Here is a 20,152-nt window from a genome sequence, read left to right on the forward strand (position 1 = left end):
CAATCCTCCCCACTTTCATTTGTCACTGTGAATATGCCCCGCCTCCTCTGAATGGGGCTTATCTGGGAATTATTCCTTGGAATGATGACAAGCTGTTCCTAATCTGTGCAGACAAATCAACCCCAGAAAATGCATGAAGGATGAGATTGTGTGTTTTCAAATGTTGGTTGTTTCCTCAACCTGAGGCACTTCAGATGTTTTGCGAAACGGCCTCGTTAATGACGGGATGTAGCGTGTTTTCTCCTGCCAGCCCCCTTAAAGCCTTCTTGTTAAGTTACGAACACTTTAGCTGCTTCCTCTCTCAAAGTCAGACCCTCGATTTGACAGCACGCTGATTAGGCAGCGCTCCGTTTTAACGGGATGAGGTAAGGACGCCCTTTCCATCTGGTTTCGTGGAAGTCGTCTTCTGATGTCTGATTCATAGCCGTAGCAGAGAGCGCTTCGTGTTGAGGAGCTACTGTCTGCTTACAATGGAGATTAGCGATTTAGCAGATATGGAGCCGGCCTTTAAACATTCTTTCTCTAACTCGCTTGTAAAAATCGTGTTTTGATTTAAGTGAAGAAAAGGGTTAGGGTGGATGTATGACATCATTTTAGCCACTGATTAATTTATTTATACGGGAATGAGTGTGAAACAGAACATTTCTCAATGGTTTCAGGCAAATTTTGAATGATGAAACGAGCCTTTTAAATTAAATATTTTATTATGATGAAAGAACAAACAAAAAAAAAACATACTGTAAATGCACACAGAGCTAACGGCAGTCCCAATGCCAAAATAAGAATGTTCCAGGAGGAGAACAGAATGAACATCTGAACCAAAGTGAATGTCAGAGAACTCAAATGTTGAGACGCTGCAAAATAAAGCTACAAAAATCAAATTAACTTTAAAGTAGTCCAACGTCGGTCTGAACCGCTGCATGGAAGTTGGTTAAATCAGGTGTGTTTAGGTGGGGATGGAGCAAAACAAAAAAGGTGTATTCTATCAATCAGACAAACATCTCGGACTGATGACACAATAAATAATTATTCATTAAAGCATAAACTGACTCCATTAAATACCAAAATAAAATAAGGTGATGCACTGAAGTCCAGTGTCATAAAGCTTAAGGTGCAGCAGTGAATAAGATATGAGTCTCTACGTCGCACAACGTGAGCTCACGTGCACTAATTTATCAGAATGTATCTGCGCTGTGAGAAAACAAGCAAATAACAGTTTGAGCAGCGGGAATAGAACACGAAGACTAAAGTCAAAGCGCCGTGGAGGAAATGTGACGGCGAGGTCAAGTCTGATCCCCCTTGTCCTGTCCTGTCCTCAAACAAGACACCTTAACCTGTTTAATGAACCTCAGTCCCCCCCCCCCCCCATGGAAGGAAAAATTAAGGATGAAACAGACCAGAGTCTGTTTGCCATGAAAAAAAAAGGCTTCTAGAACTCCGGTTAGAGTCCAAATATATACAGATTAAATTCCTCTGAAGTAAGTTTAGTACTTACAACCAAAGGTTCGCTTTGGAATGTCCTTAAAGTGGATTTAAGACGATTCAATAAAACATTTCTCCGACTTTTTATACAGCTGTCACACTTCCGACCCTCTTAGAAACGTCACAGTGCACTTTGTCCCTCTTAGGATTAAAAATTGAAACAGACAGACGTGAAATTCTGTCTCATGATCCGAGGAAATAAAACTTCAGCGAGAAGCTGCACCCACGTCTTCATCGTCAGCGTTGTAGCATTAGCCTTAGCGCTCGCTTCTATCGAGTCCTGCGGGTTTAAATGGAGCTCCTGCGTTTATTGAGTCTCCTGTAGGTGTTGATGCTGTGCAGACCCGTGGAAACGGAGCTGATGCCCGAGTGGCGCTGCAGGCAGCAGATGCAACCGTTGGAGTGGAGGGGGTCGGAAAAGGCCTCCCCCTGCTCCACGTAGGTGTCCGAGGTGGAGAGGTCACGCGGGATGATCATGGGTATGGAGTATTGCAGCTTCTCTCGACTCTTGTACCAAAGGCAGGAGCACATGGACTGGAAATGGAGCACCTCGGCGTAAACATTACGCAGGCCCCGGCTCGCCGCTCCTCCCCCGGTCCCGCCACCGCACCCAGACGGTGTGGAGGAGGAGGAGGAAGCCAGGTCCACCGAACAGTGGGCGTGTCCGCCGGCCTGACCGTTGTGAGCGAGGAGAGCCCTCTGCTCGGCATCTCGCTTCTCGTCCTCGGCGTTCATGGTCATGAACCGCAGCACGGCCAGGTTGAGGAAGGCGCCGATCACGGCCAGGCCCGTCAGGATGTAGATGAAGCTGAAGGCCACGTACTGCGGTTCAGTCTGCAGCGCCTGCTCATTCTGCAGCGCCACGTAGTCCCCGAAGCCGATGGTGGTGAGCGTGATGAAGCAGTAGTAGTAGGCGTGGAAGAAGTTCCATCCCTCGAAGTGGGAGAAGGCCAGCGCCCCCACGCACAGCGTGCTCATGCAGGATATGAAGCCGATGGTTACCATGTTGACCATGGAGACCTCGGTGTGCCTCATGCCAAGGCACCTCTTCAAGTGGTGGAGCAGATACCTGACGAAGGTATTGATCCGCTCGCCGACACTCTGGAACATGACCAAGGTGAGAGGGATGCCGAGGAGGGCGTAGAGCATGCAGAACCCCTTCCCTCCGTCTGTGCTGGGGGCTGCGTGGCCATATCCTGGGGGGGTAAGAGGGGGAGACAGTTAGAGGGTTACCGGGTCTGAGAACAGAAGGCCGGAGGCTCGCAGAGTTAGTTAGACCCGGGGCGGCAGCGATTTGCATTCTTTGAGAGGGACTTCTGATCAATTCAAAGACGCGATGGCAGGAATCGCCAAGTATTGATGTCACGTATGGGAGAAAGAGCCTCTGCAGTGGCTCAAGTAATGAGTACATTTGTACCTTATTACTCCTCTACCGTTTACCAGAGTCCAAAAGCAGGCCAGCGCTGCAAAGAAAGATCAGTGCCTTTCGTAAGTCTCTCTTTGTCCTGCAGCCCTTTGGATCCTAACACGATAAAAACCCTAAAGCGCAATGAGAAAAACAAATCAGCTCTTAAAATAAAATAAAATAAAATAAACCATTGCGTCAAAGTTTGAAGGAGGAATATATAACGTCATTTGGCATAACTGATGAAGCCCATGCAGCAGAGGGCGGCTGTGTAATCAGCTCGGTATGGATACCAGCGCTTCTCAGAGGACGCTCACTTCTGGCACATTTTATTCGAAATGTCGACCTCCTGTCTCCTCACGTCATCCTCTAACTGCGTTTGTCCCACGGGACACGGCGCCCTTGAATGCGACATCACTCTCCACACGTGGAGCGGTGGGGGCCAGGAGCTGCGAGATGACGTCTGCGATAAGAAACGGATCGTCCAACGGAAAAGGTTGACTCAACGCATTGAATGCAATTACGCCGAGGCTTAATTTAATTATTCGGGCTCTGGTTTTAGTGTCACGGCGATCCGTGGGGTTGAGCCATCGGTCTGTCTGCCGCCAAATCATTTCATCGTTTTGATTTTGTCCCGACGAAGAAATATATTCCACGTTCTGATGACTGATATGTACTTACAGCTGATTTATTGCTACAGATTTTCCAATACAGACATATTTTCTGCCCCATTGATGACAATGGGGCAGAAAATGATGAAAGAAATTAGCCTACAGCTAGCATAGTGAGGTTGTAGGTGTGAATCCCATGATTTAATTCCCTCTTAGGTGAACGTTTTAATTCCACTCACGCTAAGAATAGACGCTATCTGTGGGCGAGAGCGGCGTTCAGGTTGTAACAAAGGCTGAGCTGTTAGCCTGTCAGGATCTGTCAGCGGCTAATCAAGACGAGGGACGAGGGTCGGAGTGACGGGGTCAGGCGAGAGGCCTGCATGACGAGCCGCCCACCCCCGTCGTCCACGCCACCGCTCTCGTCGCATGCGTGGGGTAGAATCAGCAGCAGCGGTGGAGGAAAGGTGCTGTTAGTTTAGTATTTTTCCTGAGGAACCAGCATAAAACCCTCTAAAATTAACTCACTTTCCCAATTTGTTTAAGGATTAGTGTACATATAAAAGGGGTATCACAGATTTCGCTGCAACCCCCCCCCCGGGGGCCGATTGTCTCCCAACCTAAGTCCTGTAATTATCGTGTGAAAGAAAATATGAAAATTGCACAATGCAATAAGAGCCTTTAAAAGGCTTATTAGGTGAAACTAACAGGCAGGAGAGGCTTGTAAATGTCAGCAGCAACGCAGGTGCAGCGCTCTAAACTCTCATCCCCTTCACTGCTGCCTCTCATTAGGGAGTCACAATTTACTGCCGATCATTTCAACTTTTGGCAACAGGCTAGCTCTGATTCCAAAGCTATTTCACGTAGCTGAGAAATATTCCCTTGAGGCGACTATTTGAATGGATTTAATTTTCTAATTTGACGATTTAACATTCATTTGAACAGTCAGGAATCTTCCAGCGACCGCTGGCGTGTATCCAACGATGCCGGCGCAGTGTGTCCATTTCCTTTCACCTGCTGCATCCAAAGTCTTTACTAAGCCGGTCAATTAGGTGGGGATTAAATCAGGCTTTTAAAATACATCAAAGAAAGTCATAGCGTGCCGTTTAGGCCTCCCAGCCCTCTGTCGATTCAATCTTCACCGGTTACGCTTTCACCAGTAAGGCGAGGTTTGAACTAATCACTCAAGAGCATCACCTCACCCCGATGAAGGCAGGGTCATCATGCGTTCATCACAGGCCGCTCCACCACACGTGCATTAAAGGAGATGCCGTTGGGAATAGAGAAGCGCTAAAGTGTGCAAAATACGCAAAGAGCACAAAGGTGAAGTATGTGCTCTCGGATGTCGGCGCGTGCGCGACAGCGTGGCTGCGTTTATGAAACACGGCGTGCTATTTATACACGCGGTGCGTCTAACAAGATGGGAAGTCTCTGGAGAGGAAACACTCAGGATGCAGACTCGGTAACGGGAACGCTGGTGGCAGCTTCGCTCCCTGAGGTGCAGCAGTAACGGATAATTTCCTCAGACATCTCTGCGCCCTGGAGAAAAAGGCAGCGCCGCCAAGTATGATATCGTCATCAGCATGTGCAAAGTGCGAGGTTTTTTCACTGCAGGCCGAGCAGCAGAGGTGAAAACAGTATCTGGCCGGGCTCTGCTGGCGTTTAATCTCACGGTCCTCATTAGACTGGGCTGGCTGTTATGCATGACTTTATTCTCATGCCACGTCACCCTTTTGTAAATCCGTTGTTGATTGAATAAATCGCCGTGCACCTAAGAAGGGAACGGTAAATACACATTAACGTTTCCACTGCGTAAAACCTATCCTACTAAAATCTTACGTGTGAAGCAACAAAGACTCACAGAAATTACACATTTGTGCAGTGGATTAATTTAGATATAAACAGGTTGAAATCCCTCGGATGGTTACGACAGCAATAATTATGATGGAGTCCTTCGCTTCACTTTTTGCTCCTGCGTTTCGAGCTTAATGCTCTGTTGCCACGGCGGCATCAGGATCTGGATCATGGCGATTATTCCCTGAAAGAATTGTCGTTTATTTGATTGACGGCTATTGAAACCTGTCAAGAGAAATGGTTGCAGAATACACTGGTTCAGGAGGAATGACGAACTTTGATAGGATTAATCTGCACGTCAGCAGTTATTTAGAGCCTCCTATTGGAGCAGACTGGAGCACTTGTGATGATTCACCGCTCTAGTGAGAGGACGTGATGTTTGTGTCGCTCTAGTGGGTCGTAAACATCAGAGGTGTTGAACAGAAACGCGAAGTTCAGTCAAACATGGTCCGGACAGGTGGTCCGGGCGGCGTGACATCACGCCTGTCTGCGTTCACGCTGCCTGTCTGAGATTCCACGTAAGTCCCAGAGTGTTCCGTACAACAGTGTAAATAAACACCGGTCGTTTATTCCGTTTGTTACAGCCTGTCTCTGAGCGGCGGCCTGATCCACTTCCCAGCATGCCTCTGCCTTCGGGCCGAAGATGTCATCAGATGACCCGACAAACTGTAATCCTTGTCCGCTTGTAAGCATCGGCCATTTCCAGGGGCGACACCCAAAGATGGCACGCTAAAAGTCCACCACGATCCCGTATTTCCCACGAATTATGTCCCGGCTTTATCTGAGATCCACGGACCCCCATTAATCCCCAGTCACAGACACCTCAAACTCCAGACGACCCCGTGGTTGTTTATTCAGGCTCTGGTCCCCCCCCCCCCTACTCTCCCCGGTACTCCGTCCGGCTTTTAGTCCACATGTCCCGGCTGACGGCCGCTGTGCTATGTCCGCTGATTTACAGGAGAAGCGCCCGAATTTAAAGTCACGTGTCTTCAGAGCACACTTCTGCAGGCTAAGATACTAAATAAAGTCATCTTTAATTTAAAATGTAAAATGCAATGATTCTAAGTTATAAACTCTGCTCAAACGTCCATCACTCGTCCTAACGGTAAAACCTGAGTCTGTGCAGAGAAGAGGAGGAGGGCAGGGAATGTATTCGTCAAATCACAATTTGGTGTCGCGCCAGAGGAGACAGCTAATGGGCAAAGCAGCCGTCTGGGTTCGCTTTAACTCGATTACCCCTCCGTTGGCTCCGACTCGGAGCATGTGCTCTCGTCCAGCTCACAGCTGAGGCCTGAAATCTAAAGCATCAGAAGCCCAAAAGGGACCGGCGGTCGGTTGGGATGACTTGTGCTGCTGTAAAAACACCCACAACATCACCGTGTTCTCCGCACAAGCGCTTTTCATCAGAAAGCCCGTGTGAGTCCAACTGTCCTGGTCATATGTTTTGCTTGCACAGTGAAAAAACATCAGAGTCTATTTCCAAAAGTGCTCCTCATGTTCCTTTTTAGGGGATGTGAAAAGAAACCTTGGCAGGCCGGAGTTTTCCATGAGGTCAGCGAGCGAGGCATTCCAAGCCGAGTGTGAGATCTCTGGGAGGGGAGGGCTGGCTAATTAGATAAATCACCTGATTTATGTACCTGATGTACAGTTGATACGGACCGGTTTTAAAACCAACAGCACCGCAGGATGAAAACCCGTTTTCATCACATGTTTGGATAGCATAAACAATGTGGGAAGAGGAGGAAAGGGTGGAAGAGGTATGGGAGGGATGACATATGATGGGAAATAAAGAGGATGAAAGGTTGGGAAATAAAACTGAAGGGACTCTCAGAACTTAAATACGACTGACGTGGTTGCTGCTAATACGGGAAGGCCAACATGAAATTTATTTCTGGGCTTTTTGAAAGTCACCTTGCAAATATGGAGCTAAGCTATTAAATTATATATGCAAACTGCTGTTGTGCAATTGTTCAAGAGAGCATACAAATTTATTCAGGTTGTCTTTTTTTTTGAGTATATATTGTTGAATTAAAAAAAGCAAACAAAAACATGTGCATCATCTGCATAGAGTATTTTATCTAAGTAGAAACCATGTGAAATAGGCAAATAGCTCACATGACAATTGAATAAACAGTTTAAAACAGCTTGAAGTAAAGAATAAATGTTTGAAATAGATAGTTGAATGTAATGGATGAATGATGTCATACCAAAAAGCAGTTTACAAACAGTCAAAGGCTCAGTAAAGGATTATGATTGCATTCTGCTACTTTAAAGGCTTTTACATCTATGCTAATTTTGCCAAACGACACAATTAAGAATCCTGCTGGAAAATGTTTGTCTCCGTCCAGGCGTTCTCTCTTCTGGCCTCCAAGCAGATTTTTTACTGTTATTGCGTTTATAATCTTTGTTTATGTCTTAGCTGATAGTTTGTAAATCCCACGGAGTTCTGTCCGATCCCATTGGGCCGGGAGCGTGACATGTGCTAGCTGGCATTAAACGCCGTCCAGTTTGAATCCGACTCAAGCGACCACATGGACGTGACGTAGCGTCGATGGAGGAGTGACCGGGAAGGATTGCATCAGACACAATAATGACGGAAAGCACGGAGACACACGCTGACAACTAGGCTAGGAACTGGACTAAGCGTGAATCAGGAGACTCTTAACGGGTTTTGAAACATTTACACTTCAAAAAGCAAATTACTTCTCTTTTTTTTGACAGAAGAAGAGACAGCTAATTCTCCACGACACAAACAATAATGTTGCGGCTGTTAAGCCCGAAGCATTGAAGGAGATCTCTCGGCTTCGGTGACTGAGAAACGGTGAAAACGATCCGGCTCGGCTCCATTAAAAAAAACTAAACATACCTGACAAGTCTGCTAAAATTTGACAAGGCTGTTTCACACCCGCCTTGTGACTCGCGGCGATAACTGCGGCGGCGTCATGTTTTATCAGGGGGATGCTCCTTTTCCTTTCCGTTTCCCTGCCTCACATTTGTTTTCCCTCCTCCCTCTCTTCATCCATCCGTCCGTCTGGTCTCCAACGGAAAGCGATTCCTAATTATTTGCTCTTTCTTATGAAGCCTGTGCAAGGCAGTCACCTGCGTCCGTCACCTGATACCACGTGCACGCAACCCCCCCCCCCCCCCCCTGTTCAAAACGCTCCCGTGCAGCAGATGTCAAGCGAAAGGGGTCGCACACGTCTGGCGCCAAACGCACACGGGCCGCTGCACAATTTCGAAAAAAAACAAAAAAAGCTCTGCTTAAATAGGACAAACACGTGTCTCCAAACGCCTCACGTCGGAACACATAATCCTTTGTAGACGGTCAATAGGTTTTAACGTGGAATATTTGGTTCATGTTTGAGATGAAAACACAAAGCAGGGCCCGATTGTGTCTGAGCTGTTGGACCGGCCTCGTCGCCACGGTGTAAAGCTATCGTGTGTCGCGTCGTGGGATGCATGAGGCACCTGTCCTCATGACCTGAAGCAAGTAATTAAGGTGTTACATTAAACTATAGCGGCATGCCGAGAAAACAACAGCAATCAGCACAAAATAACAAAAGGCTGTTTGACACCATCGACAGTCTGGCGATAAAACTGGAACGACCAAATAAGTATCTCTCTACGTATTTATTTATTTTAATTATCTACCACAGATGCATAAAATCCACTTGAATTAATCCGCCTCATTTCAGCAATATTTTAATGAGCCTCACATCTCTGACTAAGCACTTATTTCCTCTCCAAATTTATATTTTAATCTCCAAGGTCTATATTGTGACCCAGATTTGGATCTAAGTGCACCTTATGGAACATTAGTCGTTACCATGAATTGCCATGAAGAGATAAATAGCCTGCACCGCTTCCTACCCGCGCACATGAAGCATGCGTCTGGTGGGGCTGACGCTTCCCCGCTGACAGCTGCGCCATTGGGATTATGTCAGAGGAAATGGGTTAGCAGCCTGTTGTTTCAGCCCAAGGTTGCCACGGGGTTCTGTGGTTGTTGTTTTTTTTTTTTTTTTTTTGTATGGATATTAAAGGCGCGCTCTAATTGCGGCCCTCGGGGGTAAACACGACTCACCTATCACTGTTATTGTTATTATCATTAGGCTCCGCTGTGCGACAGTCCACTTCATCCAGGTTGGCTCATTGAGAGATTAAGCAGACGCCGAAAACAAATTGGGGAACCAAATTCCCCCGGGAGGAGGAGCTACAGTTGTTCGCTGCTGTCGGGCCGCATCGTGCCAGCACTCCGAGCCAGTTGGTTTTCTTTCGCTTTTGCAGAATGCCTTCTGATCTCCAATGTCTCCGGCACCTTGCTTGCTGTCCTACGTTTTAAAATACAGCATCGGCAGATTTTTAGAAGTTCTTTCGATTTTCTGGCAGATAGTTTTCTCAATTTTCAGTATGTGTTTCCTGAATTTTAGCTACTTTTAGCAACACACATCAACCGACATGGATGTTTAAAATGTGTTTTCATCGGTTAAATTAATCATCACAGGCAAGCAGGACAATTTGGATCAGAGGAGGACACTCAGAACTCCTTACTTTTGGGGAGATTTTGTCTTCCAAATCTGGAATCCCTTTTTATTCTATTTATTGATTTCTAGCGAGTGAAACTTGTTTGATTGCACCTTCTACTTATGGTCGTACGGCTGGGATGAGGAGTTCACCTTCAGATATATTTGCCACGTTATTGTCTTTGTGACATTGGAAGAAATAATTTATGTGGGCACTCTGGTCTGATTGTGCTGTGAGATTATAAAGTGTGCTCTAGTCTGCATCACGATTAGTCTGCATCACGATTGTGCTTCTGCATTAAAGGGAAGCGGCTGGGAAGAGAGAATAGAACAGAAATATCTCGTAGCGTTTCACACACGAAGGGAACATTTCCCATCACCGTTCGGTTTTGCTTCCAGCGAGCTATAACGTTTCTAAAGTAATCTGTTTGTGTGAAATGGATCGTTATGCCTGAGCTGCAGCAGCGCGGACAACAAAAGCATTGCATCGCCGAGAGATTCAACGTCTGGGGAGGCGCAGCTTGGGTTGATGCGTGCAGACATTGCTTTTATTTTCTTGTTTGATTATTGGAGAGGAGGCGGCCGGTTAGACCAAAGCCCGAATTACACTGGTATGAAACTTTTAAATGGTGAAGCAGCATCCTAAAGTACTTTCATTCACCATATTAAGTAAAAATGGAAATAGCTCCACGCTGGCAACAGCTCCTGCACTTTCCCTTCAAAGCCTTCCTCTCCTCAGCAACCTCCGAAAACAAAGACCAGCAATAGCCGCAGTCTTATTCCCAGAATTGTTCCTGGAAGCGTATCCCAGCTGAACCGTCTACACACGTTCCTAATACCTTTCCTTTTCAGGTCAGGAGAGGAGAAACACCACGACACACATTTGTTCAGGAGACGGACTCGAGAAGCTTCAGAGGCCCAGATTACAGACGTCTGTTTCCTCTGTGATGCTGCTCAGATGAATGTTCAGGCGACGGCATATTCAAATGATATATATATATTACGGATGAGAGGAGGAAGAGGAGGATGAGGAGGAGCCCTGCTGTGTATCCCTGCATGTTTGATCGGCCAATATAAAGATCGTCCTTTTTCACAGCAGCTGGGATTCAACGTGGGAATAATTCCATTGATAAGTTAAATCTCCCAATAAGGATTGATCAGGATCTGAAGTTAATTTGTGTTCTCCTACGGAACACAAATCCATTCAGAGGCAATGTTTTGGTCCTCCGGATCAATCCTGAGCTTCTTCAGAGCCGCTCCAAGCTTGTTGTTGTTTTCATGTCCGGCAGTGACATCACAACAGGGCAGGTAACAATCAGGGCGCTGGCGTGTCGTGGGTCGGCCTTTAAAGGCACGCCACCCTCAGTAACAGCATCGACTCGGGGCTAACGGCCCCCCCACCATTAAAGAACAGTGGGTGGACCCACGCGTGTTGCTAACAAAACAACAGTCGGATACCGATAATGACATTAGCGCAGGTCTGTGGACCGCTTTGCAAATGGAATGTCGCCAAATCCGCTGCTAAAAATAGTCCCAGAAAAAACTTAGCATCTCTGTATAAATGCTTTATACCATTAATGGTAGTCCCGGCTTTACGTCTTTGTTAGAAGCCTTGCAGACGAGACGTTGGGACGCATGCGAACTCATCGTTGGTTTATTCTTTCAGCAAGATTCACTGATGAACCGACAACCTCCCGAGAATAAATTTCACACAAGTCACGATACAGCCGAGATCTGATGCGGCCTGCGATTCTATTCATGCCCAGGAGGAAGCTTCAAGCGAAAGCAGATTCAGATCTCACTACTGTGCACTGTTTTATTTGGTTCAAATCCAGGCGGCCTCCGGCGGTTTAGAAAGCCTAATAAATATAAAGTCGTGTTTTGTTTAGCGAGTCAAGCAGGGACTCGAGTTTCCATCGAGGCAGCGGGGCATTAAGCAGGCGCACAAGAGGTAAACATTGGCCGGCCGTGTGAACGGAGCGGCGGCGAGAGTCAACTTTCTCAGACGTAGCCGCTTCAGATCCAGAACAGGAACAACAGAACAGGAACAAGCTCCCTCAGCCAATAATAACTGTTGATGTTTCCCTCCGTGTGCACTCAGTTAATTCCTTCGATTCGCTTGCTCAGTGATGCAGGACGTGTCAACCTTATGGTTTAAGTGCCTTTAATGGAAGGCTCCTGTAATGCGTCTGCTTTGGGCCTGATTGTATGTACACCAGTGGAATGATTGTCTTTATGTTTACAGTCCCTGGTGGCCGTGGAATATTTACCCTTCTGAATATCGGCTGTAATTGCCTAAATAAGATTTTATTTAAAAAAACGCATTCACTTGCGGCTTCAGCCGAGGCTGCTGCTCATTCCGGCAGCGTCAGTTAGCTTTTGACATGAATAGCTTTTATAATGAAAATGACAATAATAGTTTCTCCTCTAATTTAAAGAGAAGCAGAATGTGATCGTTAGCAAAGCATTAAAACCTCTATTTAATAGAAAACAGCCCAAAGGCAGCGCATCCAATGTTGAAATGAGAACTTTAAATTCAAACTTGTTTTTTTTTTTATTATTATTAAGATGCTAGCAAGATGTTTAAAGACAAAAAAGTCATGTTTGTGGCGTCAGAAGACCTGACAAGTTGTAAAACACTAAAAGAAAAGGCCTAAAGGTTAATTAGGTTCCCTGATTGGGTAAAACAATGCACTTCCTGGAGGCGGGGTCTTTATGGAGTGCGCCTAAAGAATGGACAAAAAGGCCTACATTTTAGTTTAGTTTAGGCAAATACAGCATCTATTATATAACACAAGTGCATATAGAACATGCTAATATCCTTTAATCCGTTCTTCGATTTTCTATTTTGCCTAATTCTGCCAATGAAAGCCGATTGGCCAGTTAAGTATTTCTGATCGATTTGATCAGAACACCCTTCATCTGGTTTTTGAGATGAACATCCAAAGGAGAAGCGTTAGGACTTTAAAATAAGATCCATTCCACTGATTATTAATGCTGTGGCGTGCTATCAAGATAAAAGCTTGCGGTGCGTGATGTCACAACTACTTAAAAAAAAAAAAAGGTATTTCACAACAATTGAAAAATGCAGATTTGACTACAAACGACGACCGAACTCTGAGCTCATGCCTGTCGAATCATCGCGAGGCGAACGGCCAAATGATCGCCGAAGAAAAACTATTTAACAAGAGCTGATTCACAATAATAAAAATACAAGCAAAGCAGGTGATCTTGACGGGATATTTCTCTAACTGCAAACATGTGGAGGCTCTGAACAAACTAATCTGAAAAAGAATCACGCCCTGGAGGAAGTTTAATGACTTCAGAGATTAAACATGAGACACTCACAAGTCACTTTTAAACGTTGACATTTTTTTTCATTTTTTTTTTTTTTGCTGTACAATAAGTCAAAGATTCGAGGTTCCGTTTTTGTTTCTTTTTGATATTTCAAATAACGATGCACAGAAGTGTTTCTTGAGATTCACATATAGTTTACGGCGGTTGTTCAGAAGCGTAATCTGTGTTTTTTACAACTTTATGAGGATGGTAGAGGAATAATTCAAACCTTAAAGGGTTAACTTCTTACCTGCCACAGATAGACGGCATCAGTCTGAACTGCTGTGACTCGACACGTACAGTCCGGGTCTCTGTGTAATATGAGATGTATTCATTCAGCTTGTATAAACACACCGTGATGACCGTGTGTGTCAGCAAGAAAAACACACACGGGCCATCTGGCGGAGGCCGACAGTCCGTCCTGGATTCACGCGTTATCACGTCGTGCAGACGTCGCACGTCTGATAACGCGCAGAGTCGAATCCGTATGAAAGTGTGGGCGACCTTGAGTGCAGCACGGATGCTGTGCATCCTCTGAAAATATCAGAGTGAAATAAAAGAAGTTAAAAGCAGGAAGAAGGAAACTTGTTTGGCTTGATGTTTTCTTTTTTTTTTAATCCGTGGTGTTGCAGTGGATTCACCTGTAGCTAATGTGGCTACGGTTAGCGCGCTAGTCATCAGGTGTCACCGGTGGGTCAACATTAGTTTTTACAAATTAAAAAGGTAAATATTTTACCCCTCAGCCTTGAATTTCAAGTCATTATTTCCACACCAACCGCATCACTTCCTGTTTTCCTCACAGTAGGAACTTTTTGAAGTTGGAGTTTGTTTTTCTACAATAGAGACAAATTAAATCAGACCAGCAGCCTGATTGGATGGAATATTTTATCAAATGTAAGAATTTAAATAAGATTACGATTAGAGTTACAAAGCAGAGTGTTTGCAAAGAGTTAGCCTACAGGCTAACGTTGAGCTAACTTTCAAGGCTGTGTGATGCAGTGCAGAGCCGGAGCCTCGTTTCGTGTAGATGCGGTGCAGGAATAATTCATTTACATTTTGCTGTTGGTCCTATTCTTCTGAATAGGGATTTTAAAAAGCACCACCTGTTGTTGTTATTGTTGTTTTTTGTCGGCAACATTTTTGAATTTCTGATGCAAAAAACAAACCAGGTTACGCCGACTTTTTGAAGTACTCAGAAAAGGCTCCAACGCTTCTGTCACACCAGAACCAAAGTACGGCTTCGGAGTTAATTTGACCCGGAGTTATTAAAAAAGAGATTTGGGGACAAATCGGCATCTGGAAAAGCACCAGTCTGGACTCCATTGGCATGCTGGAGGCGGGCCGGTCCTCCAGACGAGTTGCCAGGATATGGATGCTCGTCATTCCACAACAGGGACTCCACGCCAGTTTGGAATGACAGACCGCCTGTCCCAAGGCCGACCTCGAGAAGTGACCCAGAATCAGGACAGACCTAGAATCGCTCCGATAATAGGGCTGCACGCGCCAAACCAACATCTGAGGCTCACCTGATGACATCGTAGGGTGACGTCATCAGGAGGCTGTGCCAGTCCATGGTGAGGAGGATTACTGCTGTAATCAATGCGGACTGGAACTATTGATCGTGATTTTAGCCGAGTCCCCTCAGATTATTTGGTGTTTTATATTCTCTTGAGAATCTTTCCGGTTAAAAGTGAATTATGAACATTTGCAGACGGAATGGTGCGTTTTTAAACTCTCGAGATTAAGGATTTGTTTTTTTCTTTTTCTTTTAAAATCCGAGACACGTTCCCAGCCGCGGATCGAATTAAATAGAACCGCACGCGCGTAATCCGACGCATCAACTTGTTTTGCGAGTTAAAGGCAAAGTTTCCTCCTCACCTATGGTCGTGATCACAGTGATGGCGAAGTAAAACGAGCCGGCGAACTCCCACTGCACCCCGGCCTTGTGCGGCTTCAGCTGCAGCACCACCTTCTCCAGATCGTCAAAACCCTCCGCGGACAAGTTGAAGGTGCGGAGCAGCTGCGCTTTCCTCAGGTCCAGCTCCCTCCTGTGGGTCGTCTCCTGCTTGGACTCCAGCGCGTCGAAGATCGCGGCGCCCACGAACAGGTAGGTGAAGGTGCTGGCGATGAGGGCGAGCGTCCTCGCGTTCTGCCTCTTCATGGTGGAGCGTCAGCGGGACGCGCGGAGTGTCGGCGCGGCTCTGGAGGACGGAGAACTCGGCTGGCTCATGGTTGGAGCTCCTCTGACGGAGCAGGGAGGCTCTCTGATCACTTTATGAGCCGAGGAGCTGTTCGTTCAGCACCACTCCTCCCTCCCACGAGAGGAGTCCTCCTCCTCCACCCATCAACCCACCTCCACCTCTCCTCTCCTCCCATCTCACGGTAAAACATCCCCGAGTGTTTTCTGCTATACAACAGAACAGGTGGACTGGTTTTTAAACATGAACTAATGACCAAAACACACTAATAAAAGCACTGAATAGAAACGGTGTGATTTATTCAAAGACTACGGAAGCCCTAATAGATCAAAAGAGATTGTAAGGCATAAAGAATCCATTTAAAATCATCCATAGCCATGCAGGAGGAATTTAATTTAATTTATTTACAGGAATTATAATTACAGTTTATGAAGCAAATTTAAATTTTAGCAGGAAATGTAGGAAAATATATCATGTAACTGTAACTGGTTACAAAGTAGTGAAAAACAAAAGCACAATATTTACCTTAAGATGTAGCGGAAAGTTAATTAAATCATAAATAATTTCTCATGGCAGCTGATTAATTTATGACAATTTTACTGTTTAATTATTACATCTGATAGAATTGTATTTTAACTACTGTGACACATTTACCAGTCATTTCAAGGCTGTCATTTTGCAGTTATATGTTCAGTGCATCATATTTAGACAGAATATCATTCTGCAAAGGAAATCTAGGTGCTTATTTCTGTGTTAAAATAAGATTTGCAGCCCTTGTGCTTCATTCGTTATCCTCCCACAGTCGTTTCTGATTCCGCCCAGCCGCTCACTAAACCAGCTTTAACAACAAAGCGTGTTCAGCAGCCGTTACGTAAACCTGCTTGCTTGTCGTTGGACATCAGATCGGGTCCCATTAGAGCAGATGAACTACAGCCGCCTTGTTTCGGTGACCCCTGAGCGACTCCACGGAGCAGCTGGGGCCAATTCGCCGCTGCCTTTAAAGTAAACGTCGGCATTAATGAGCGATGCTCTCGACATGACTTCCAGGGAATCTCCGCAGGGAATCCAGCTGTTTTGCTGGTTCCAAGGAAAACTCGAATGCCTGCCCTTTGACCTTCCCGCCATAGCAGACTCCAGAGTAAATAAATAAAGCTTTTTAACCTCCTTAAAATATTGTGTTTGGATTGACCTACTGTGTCACGGCAGGCGAGGAGTGACGGTTGCGTGTTTTTGAGATGTAATTCGATCATGAGGTGATTGTGATTTGACAAGAAGGCAAAATGTCAAGTGAAAATCTAACTGGGGCCAAATTTGATGACCTTCAGTGTCACTGGTTTCCATTCAGTGGTTCCCCGATGTGTTCTTTCTCATTTTGGAGAGACTCTGTTTGGATGATGTGAATTTTCCTGAAAAGAAACACTTAATTTTCTTCTTTTGTGTAGCTTTTAAAATAGCTTTTTATAATTTGTCACCTCACAGCAAAAGGGCACCGGGTTCGAATCCCATCTGTGCGGAGTTTGTATGTTCTCCCCGTGTCCATGTGAGTTTCCTCCCGGTTCTCCGGGCAGATAGACCCTGACCAATCTTAGGCTCTAAACCGTGAGCCGGACCAAAAATAACCCCGGCTTCAATAACCAGGTCAGACAAGTCAGCCGTGAATAAGCCTGCATAAATCCTCCTTTCACAAGCATAAGTGCTGCAAGCCTCCGCCCGATCAATACGTCCATTAATCTGTGACACTGGGATCAAAAATGAGCCCCTTTGTAAAATTGTCTCCAGAGACAAATGACATCATAAATGGCGACGACGCCTTTTTTACGTCCAACTACGTGTTTTCATGCTCTGAACTATAAAGATGCAAAACTTGGGTTGAAGGATTTTCAATAATAAATGTGACCACGCTGCCCGTGATTTAGGCCACGCCCCATCAACGTGTCACGTGACTAAATTAATAAAACCAAGAAAAATTTATTGGATTCAATCTGTTATTATGACATCGACAAAATCACCATGGTGATATAATGCCTGATTGTTTTCCCAGAGGGAGCCAAAACATCCAAGAGAACCAGATCCAGACCCCTAAGAGAACCAGAGCCCCTGAGAGAACCAGATCCAGACCCCTAAGAGAACCAGAGCCCCTGAGAGAATCAGATCCAGACCCCCCTGAGAGAACCAGAGCCGGAGCCACAAATAGAACCAGATCCAGAGACCATGAGAGAACCAGATCCAGAGCCGGAGCCACAAATAGAACCAGAGTTGCCGTGGCAGCTGCTGGCACGTGTCACAGTTTAGGGCGGGACATCCAGCGCCATCCCAACATGCCGAGGAGATGCCTCTGGGACCGTTACCATAGCGATATGCACTGGAGTCGCTGCATCTCAGAAACAATATTCTCAAAGGTTTGCGTTCTATTCAAGGAGATTCCTCGGCCCGTTTGAGTTGGACTCACTCAACAGGTTTCACGGCATCTTCAAAGCGCTTCCTTTTGTGTGTCCGGCATTCCTGAAAAGCTTCGGACGGACTCCCAACAGCTCGTAGGTTAGCTCCACATGCTAGCTGCAGTGCTCATTAGCGAGCCCTAGGCGGCCCGAAGCTGACTTTACAGCACTGGAGAGCATTACATAATGATAGGAGGACATCATTAAGGCAATGCCACAGAGACAAGAGCTGATCCAAATGCCCCTCAGTCTGCACCCCCCCCTCCCAAGCAGCAAGGCATCATGGGAGAGAGAGGTGCCCTTCAGCTGCCTCTCATTACTTGATGCTCAACGCGTCCTGCAGCTTCCCGCTGACATTCAATAAAGCCTTTCTTTTTCCCATCATTCTCTCTGCCTCGTTGACTCCACCCGCCCCTGCTGTCATTTGATAATTAGAGGTGAATCTGTTTATTAGCCTCATGGCCCCAGCAGGTGTGACACACCTGCGCCGCTCTTTAAATCAGGAATGTAGCTGGTGTGGCGTTTCAGACAGGAGGGTGGAATTTCCTGACTGGCCACAAGCGGGAATAACGGTTCATCATCTGCAAACGGTGCCTGTCAGGATTCACCCCGCGTCGCGTTTCTGAGGCGCAGGTGGGAGTATTCTCCCATTACTGCAGTTCAATAACTTTGTGGATTATATTTACAGGACATACAGGTTTGATTTCAAATTAGACAGGCAGGAAGCAAACCTTTTCCATGCGATAAAGACGCGAGGCTCTTGTTTTACCGTCACATGCTGTCAATCCTTAAACCAAAGCCCTGCGCTGAGTTTCTTCAAAGAGTCAAGCGGGGGGAGGAATTATTCTGTTTTTCGTGAGGGTGAGGGTGTCCCAGAAGCTTTGAGAGGCGCTCATTATCTCACAACAAAAACAAAAGAATTCAACGGCAGAGCGAACGGCGTCGAGCTCGACGGGCCGGCGGGCCGGCGGCTGATGCGTCTGAGATGATGGAAGCTTGGTGCGCTCAGGATTGGTTCACGTTGAGTGAATAATTCATGGGAAAATGTACAGGCGCCTACAGAAAGTGTCAGCTGATGAATTCTTTAAGCACTCGTAGCGCTGCTCCCCCTCGATGCCTTATTCATGGCTCGGTTTGACTTGAAGACGGCGAACTTCGCCGGAGGCGTCGAGAAGCTCCGACAGAGATGTGCGTTTAAGAGCGCTGAGATGGCAAAACCGACAAAACCGCATGACCTGTGGCGGAAGGGTGGACGTTTACTTTTTGTTGTTTGGTTGATAGTCAGCCTTTCGTTTTCTCTGATCCATCAGCAGTGGATGGATGGATGGTTTGGGGCTTTATTTTAAAAGCACAGTTAGCATAAGTGTGTTGTGTCCAGTGTGTGCATTGAACACACAACTCCTCCAACCCACCGAGTTCATTTTTTCAAACCCAAGAAGACGAGAATGGAACCTTTTTCTTCTTTCATTGTGATTTTGACTAGAATTTGAATTTAAATTCGGAGTCTCGTGCGAGCTTCTTGACAATCGGAGGAAACGTGATGAGAACAGTACGTGCTACATTTCGAGATCAACACAGGCCTACATGCGGTTCGATTAGCAGGACAACGTGAAATCACACGAGGCTCAGAGCGGGACAAGGCAGAGGTCAGAGGTCAGGAGTTCAGGCCTATTATCACACCACAGGATGCAACTGGATCCGAGTGAACCCTGCACGGCCGGGCCTCGGAGGGTGGAGGTCTGGCGATGCTAATGCCACGCTAGTGGTGCAACAGCTCCATCTTGTGGAGGGCTCATAAAGCAGCCTGGGAACGTCCACTCAGGCTGACCCCACACTCTGCAGCTACTTTAAGATGCGCTACTGGAGCTGGAATTACCGCGGCTGTGAGCAGCGGCTTCTCCTGAGGCCGAGCTAAATCAAATTTAGAGGCCAGATGTTCCTCCAGATGTGCATTTTAAAGGAGAGGAGGTAATTCCATGAAGATTGACAGACTGTCTGTCCCCTTTTATCTCATTATTAGTGTTGCAATCCGTCCCCAGATCTGCCTTGAAATCGACTTTCCTGAACCAAATGTAATCTAAAACTGGTCACAGCCGACGAGTCGAGGCCTGAACCTTCGGGGGAGAATGTGGCGGACGGTTTGAATCCATCGCAAACATTGAATCACCTCTTGGTTGTGTTTGGGTCCATCTTTGGGTCCATCTTTGCTTTCATGCAACTCCGCCCTTTCGGTTTTGTGTTTTCCTGCCTTATGACAGTAAACCGAGCGCAGAGGAGCGGAGGCGGCAAACAAAGGGAGGACTGTCATGTC

General features: G+C 46.3%; 1 protein-coding gene across 1 annotated transcript; it reads right to left on the minus strand.

The window, feature by feature from the left end:
• Positions 1 to 1,770: 1,770 nt before the first annotated feature.
• On the minus strand, positions 1,771 to 15,366 carry kcnk3a (potassium channel, subfamily K, member 3a). The gene is made up of 2 exons (XM_068753698.1): positions 15,084 to 15,366; positions 1,771 to 2,678 (listed from the first exon to the last, which is right to left on the minus strand). Exons 1-2 carry the CDS (start codon positions 15,364 to 15,366, stop codon positions 1,771 to 1,773), a joined length of 1,191 nt encoding a protein of 396 aa, XP_068609799.1.
• Positions 15,367 to 20,152: the final 4,786 nt, after the last annotated feature.

The sequence above is a fragment of the Brachionichthys hirsutus genome, chromosome 20, assembly GCF_040956055.1.
Source record: "Brachionichthys hirsutus isolate HB-005 chromosome 20, CSIRO-AGI_Bhir_v1, whole genome shotgun sequence".
Lineage (NCBI taxonomy): Eukaryota > Metazoa > Chordata > Actinopteri > Lophiiformes > Brachionichthyidae > Brachionichthys > Brachionichthys hirsutus.